General features: G+C 44.5%; 1 protein-coding gene across 1 annotated transcript; it reads left to right on the top strand.

The window, feature by feature from the left end:
• The first annotated feature begins 422 nt into the window (after nucleotides 1-422).
• LOC128341777 (uncharacterized) lies at nucleotides 423-1,679 on the top strand. Its single transcript, XM_053288307.1, has 3 exons — nucleotides 423-845; nucleotides 939-1,016; nucleotides 1,108-1,679. Exons 1-3 carry the CDS (start codon nucleotides 645-647, stop codon nucleotides 1,636-1,638), a joined length of 810 nt encoding a protein of 269 aa, XP_053144282.1. The 5' UTR covers nucleotides 423-644; the 3' UTR covers nucleotides 1,639-1,679.
• Nucleotides 1,680-5,999: the final 4,320 nt, after the last annotated feature.

Here is a 5,999-nt window from a genome sequence, read left to right on the forward strand (position 1 = left end):
GTCACCGGAAATACGTCATCGGAAGGGGCTGAGGAGACCCCACGTGACCGGAAAGGGTCAGAAGTAGGGGTACGCCCTCACCCCGGAAGTCTGGCACCCACCCTGCCACCCCTACCCCAGAATATGTCCAGACATGTCCGAAGGGGTGCATGTGACCCCTCTACGAACACGCCTAGCCACCCTGGACCAATAGGAACAGGTTTCAGGCTCCGGAGAGGTCCGAGTGAGCGGGTGTGATAATGGTCGGGCGGCCATTTTGTGCAACTTTATTGGTCGAAAAGGCCCAGAGGAGACCCCATGTGGTCGGGAAGGGCCAGAAGTAGGGGTACGCCCTCACCCCGGAAGTCTGGCACCCACCCTACCACCCCTACCCCAGAATATGTCCAGACATGTCCGAAGGTGGACATGTGACCCCTCTACGAACACGCCTAGTCAGCCTGGACCAATAGGAATAGGTTTCAGGCTCCGAAAAGGTCCGAGTGCGCAGGCGTGATAATGGTCGGGCGGCCATTTTGTGCAACTTTATTGACCGTATCGGGGTCAAGTGAGCTCTCTACGAACACGCCTGGCCATTCTGATTCAGTAGGAATACCCCGTTTCTCTCTGAGCCACTTTGTTTTTGCAGACCCACGGTTTGAGCGATCATGGGTTCCCCAGAGAGATCCTTGGAGGATATTGTACAAGAAACAATTGTAAACCCTAGCCCGAGAAAGCGGTATATTAGTACAAGTTCTGATGATGAGAAATTCCCACCAGCTAAGCGTCCCGAAGAAGAAGACCAAGAACTTTATGAAATCTGGCAGGGAATCTTGGAAGATGCAGCGGCAGAATCTTTTGGAGCTCAGGTAAATAAACACTGTTGGTGTTACAGACTTGGGGAGTATGTGAGAGTTCCCAGGGCTGCAACATAAAAACTGTGTTCTTTAATGTTTTCCCAGGAGGGTGAGGACCGCGGCCTTGACACACTGCCTCTAGCAATATGGAACTATACAGAGCCCGGGAACATGCATATCAGGGTGCGTATGGAGAATTTAGGGGTGGGAATATCTCTTTTAAAAGAAAGATAGAAAGAAATAGTAATAACAGCATACCTTCCCCATCCTACAGAATCCTCCCGCTGTGAGAACGCATCAACCCAGCCATGTTACTATGCAGAATTTCCTAGGACTACAAGTGGATGATTCAGATTACATACCAGCAAGGAAAAGACGTTCTGCTATGAAAGGCCTTGTCAGAGTGGGGGTATATGGAATTTTAAAATACTGCCTGAAGAATTACATGTATGATTCATGCTACGGGTGTATGGTTCAAGCAGGGGGGCAAGACTCACATGAATGTGTTACTTGGACCGATAGAAATGTTTCCAGATTTATTAGAACATTGTCATCAAGGATGTGTGTGAAAGCAGTGCTCCACATAATTATTATAATTGCTTACAGCTTGAAAATGTTATTGCTATCTAGTGATACCGTGAATCAGACTCTAAACCTCATCAGCAGGGTTAAGGGTTCTGATGACCCGCAGGCTGTGTTAGAAGCTATCCCACAACAGAACGATTCCAGAATGCTCTCTTTTGTGAACTGTGTCCTCGAAAAAAGGGGATACAGACAGTTTCTTGTTCCAGAGATACCTGAATAAATTCCCTCGCAAAAGTCTAATGGAACTGTTGTACACGACTGCCCTCTAGTGGTATGTGGTGTTTTTTTTGCTTTTTTTGTTGTTGTTGTTAATACATTCTTCCTAGAATACTGACTGTTTTTGTATGTCTATTAAAATACTATATTATTATGTATCAATTCATAAATAAATAAAATAACCCTGGCTCTAAACAAATGACTGCTTTATTTTTGCTGGGGATACCCTATTACAGATATATTTACAAGGAACTTCACCAGCCCTGAGGGTTCTGTAGTAGGTTGGGGTCCAACAAGAGGATGCGTTCATCAGACAATGGGTCCTTTAGCAGTGGGGAGATAATCCCATCAGCCATCATGAATCTTTTACCACTCCCCTAACCAGCATGCTGGTGGACATCCAATCAGAAAGGTCTTGCAAGACCATGTGGGCATAGAACTCACGTTGATAAAACTAGTTTGAAGCAGGAAGTCTTTCTCTTTCACCCAGAAGCACTCCCCTTTAACTTTAACTTTAGTAATTTACCCCCTTTTCTCTCATTTTTTCTCTAAGCCATGCGGCCTGATTTTGAATCTGCCTGAATCCTTAGCAAATGCTTATTTTATATATGGAGAGCCTGTTTTAGGGGCCAGGATTGGTTTAAAAGTGCATGTAACTTTAGTAATTTACCCCCTTTTCTCTCATTTTTTCCTCTTACGCCATGCGGCCTGATTTTGAATCTGCCTGAATCCTTAGTAAATGCTTATTTTATATATGGAGAGCCTGTTTTCAGGGCCTTGTATGGTTTAAAAGTGCATGTAACTTTAGTAATTTACCCCCTTTTCTCTCATTTTTTCCTCTTACGCCATGCGGCCTGATTTTGAATCTGCCTGAATCCTTAGTAAATGCTTATTTTATATACGGAGAGTCTGTTTTAGGGGCCAGGATTGGTTTGAATGTTACCCACAGGGTCTTTTTTAAAAAAAATGAGAACCCTGACCCTTGTTATTTTTAAATTTTTATTCTTAAAACCTATATTTACACAGGCAGTATTATAGACAGCATTTTTGATGTACGCCTCAACATCTGTAGAAATCTAGTATTCCAAGGGCAGTTTCTGTTCTCTGCAAAACAGCTCTCCTGCAACAAACAAATAAAACAGGGTCATGCATGCACAACTAACAATCCTGTAAATGGTTTAAATTAAATAAACTCACCCAGCACACGTGTTCATGCCAGCCACTCCTCACAATGTAATCTGTAATAAAAAGGGCCATCTTGTCCATGATTTGCTGGCTCACCGCAGGACATAGACGTTTTGTGAGACTTTTTGTAAGCAAACCACCGAACAGAAAAATAGTTAAAAATCTGCCCTTATTGATTTTCCCATCTGCAAATTCTGCAGCCATCACGGATGTGAAATAGTTCTCAATATCTAGCAAGCTGTTAGGGTGAAGAGAGTCCATGTGGGGTCTTAGTTCGGCCTCCATTTTAAGCAGCAAGGGGCCTATCCCCACCGCTTCTGGTTTTCCACAGGCCTGCCGGATACAGCCCACAGCAAGAGAGTAAACATGCCGATATTCCATCTTGTTGCCCATTTAGGTTCTGTTTGGGGAGGATATGTCTGAGCATGTCCCTGGTTGGGTATTTTTGTATATATTCAACAGCACTCACCAAAACAAAGAAAGAAAAACACCACCAAAGAAGATGAGCATAAGGGATGATGAAATGAGCAATCTTCTCGATATCCCTCAAGATATGGGTATGGCTATATTCTACTCTCCCCACCCCCACCCCTTTTTTTAGATTGTTTTAAAATGTTATGAAGATATATACATGACTGATTTATATTTGATGTTCTACAGAAAATGTTGTTCAAGCCCCTCGGTCTGGGAGAGCCACTTTTTCGCTCTCAAAGGGTTCGGACCCATATCTCATCCCAAAGGATGAGGTTCTCACATCACAGGCTGTTAGAAACACAGTATCTGGTAAATTACATTTTAAAAATTTAAAATAAATTCTAGATGAGTACTGTTTTGAAGGGTTTTCTGAGTAAGACCAACTCTCTCTCTCTCTCTTTATTGTAGATGGCATAGGGCAGAGAAGTGATGATAACATAGGTAAGAACAGCCCCCTCCCCCAAATCTCTCTGTAATATCTCATTCTAAAATTCAACAAATTGTATTATTTCTCTGTGTAAACAGCCCTGAGCCATTTTTATTATTTATTTATTTTGGAAGGCCGGGGGGGGGGATACAAATAGAATTATTAATAATTATGGTTAACACATGCCTATGTTGTTCACAGTGGACCTGACAAATACCCAGGACGGGTTGCGGAATCTGACTGAGAGTGCTCTAGAGGGTAAAATAGCTTTATTTTAAAAGCATCCCTGCAAACGTATACGCCGTGTGGAAACCTCAGACTAATTCTATCTAACATGCCCCCCCCTTTTTCTCCCTACAGAAGAACCTGAACCAGCCCCGCACGTCTAAGCAGATTGAAGAGAAAAGCAAAGAGTAAGGGTAGGAGAAAGAAAGAATGAAATGTTTTAACTATTTTATTTATGTATAGCTTTTATTGATAAAACCGTATGATTCCCTTATCTGCAGATGTAGTATCCCATGAACAGCATCAACCCAGACACATGGCGCCCAGGGACTCCGACGTGGAGGTGCAGCCAGCCTACAAAAAACCCAGAAAGGCTATCCTGGAACCTGGTAAGACATTTCCACACTGCATGACACAAACAGCTACATACTTCAGTAACACACATGTTTGTACCATGCGGGTAAGACATTTCTGCACCGCATGACACAAACACGCTCACACATCATGCACACACCTATGTGTCATGTTGGGGAGGACCCCCCCCCCCTTGTCTGCGTGGATTCCTGAAGACGTTCCCTCTACTACCTGACGATAGCTGACCCGGAAACCCTAGGAGCGGGCAAAACCACAAGACACCCAGAGACCCTTTCAGAAGCATGGTAAGTCTACCCCCCCCCCATGGCACAACACACACAAACACACACACACACGTTCAAACCTACTAGCTGTGGGTGATTTACTCCAGACATACATGGTGACCCCCTGCCCCCCTCTGATCTATCTGTTTCAGAACATGAACCGGGGGTCCGTGATGTCCAAGAGTTGAACGCCCAAGATAACGAGTTCTTGGCCAGCATGGCACGTGTTACAGAACACATAGAGACATTGATAAGGACTAGGGCTGTGGCTTTTGAACGCAAGGCCGAAGCTGAGCAACACCTTGAACAAGCAAAACGCATTATACGTAAACAAATGGCGGTGATTAGTGATACTTCACAACAGCTAGAATGTCTAAAGACACGTGCAAACCCTGTGTGTGATTTCGTAGACAGAAATAAAAAAGATCAACCATACCCTGTCTGCATACAGGTGGGGGGAGGGTCCACATCTAACCACCAGCCAGGAGGGTATAGGAATGCTTCTGATTCTTCAGACGAATTTGAACCATCCGAGGAGTCACCTAGTGGCCCCGGTCCTCAGAATGCTTTTACTGAACAGTGTGAAACCCAGAATGGGTCCTCTCTAGGTGAGGCTTCTGATGTTGGCCCGAATGCCACCCCCAAAGAGCGGGCTACCCACAGCGGAGCTTCTCGAGGAGGCTTGGCGTTCGATGTTGGACCTGCAGCGGGTTCCCAACAGTTCTCTTCTGAAGAAGCAGCAGGCATTTCTGAAGAAACCCCACCTGTGGATCTTCAGTTTATACAGCGTTATAATAGGAGCTATGCACGCTTTAATGGAACTGAAATGTATTACGAATTCAAGTTTGTGAATTTGGACAGAGTACACTCCTTTTGTGATGCGCTATCTGGGATGCATTCTGCTATTCAAAGGGTTTTGGATAATATAAACAACCATATAGAACCAGGGGACTTTGTACAGCTCAGATTGCGAGCGCCAGGGATTTCAAACCCCCTTTACTCAGCAAGGAGACAGGCAGGCCATCTGAACGCTGAGGCATTCCTAAGCGCTATATCTAATCTGCTTCAAAGTTATGCACAAATTTTAGCTGATGGTGTATTAACACTGGCTGTGATTGTCATCACACCCCCACGAGGAGCCGGTCGCAGGCATATAAAATCAATACCCTATAGCAGCATTATACAGAAAAAGAGGCTGCATCTGATAGATGTCCCCATGCCTAACACAGCCCTCTGTTTTGCAGCGAGTCTCATGGCTGTTCTAGATTTGAGAGCCACCGCTACACAGATAAAAAAGGGAGCAAAAAAGTTGTACCAGGATCTTGGGTGGAGTGAGCAAAAACAAGTGTCTTATGCAGACGTGGAAACCGTAGAGACACACATGAAGGTCAATATTGTTGTTGTGCAATGGGGAAC

Source organism: Hemicordylus capensis, chromosome 2, assembly GCF_027244095.1.
Source record: "Hemicordylus capensis ecotype Gifberg chromosome 2, rHemCap1.1.pri, whole genome shotgun sequence".
Taxonomy (NCBI): Eukaryota; Metazoa; Chordata; class Lepidosauria; order Squamata; family Cordylidae; genus Hemicordylus; species Hemicordylus capensis.

Bases quoted from the DNA above. Each gene is read 5' to 3' on its own strand.
- LOC128341777 (XM_053288307.1), top strand. From the start codon at position 645: ATGGGTTCCCCAGAGAGATCCTTGGAGGATATTGTACAAGAAACAATT. The intron at 846-938 runs GTAAATAAACAC...ATGTTTTCCCAG, and splicing joins CAGAATCTTTTGGAGCTCAG to GAGGGTGAGGACCGCGGCCT. The intron at 1,017-1,107 runs GTGCGTATGGAG...CCCATCCTACAG, and splicing joins CCGGGAACATGCATATCAGG to AATCCTCCCGCTGTGAGAAC.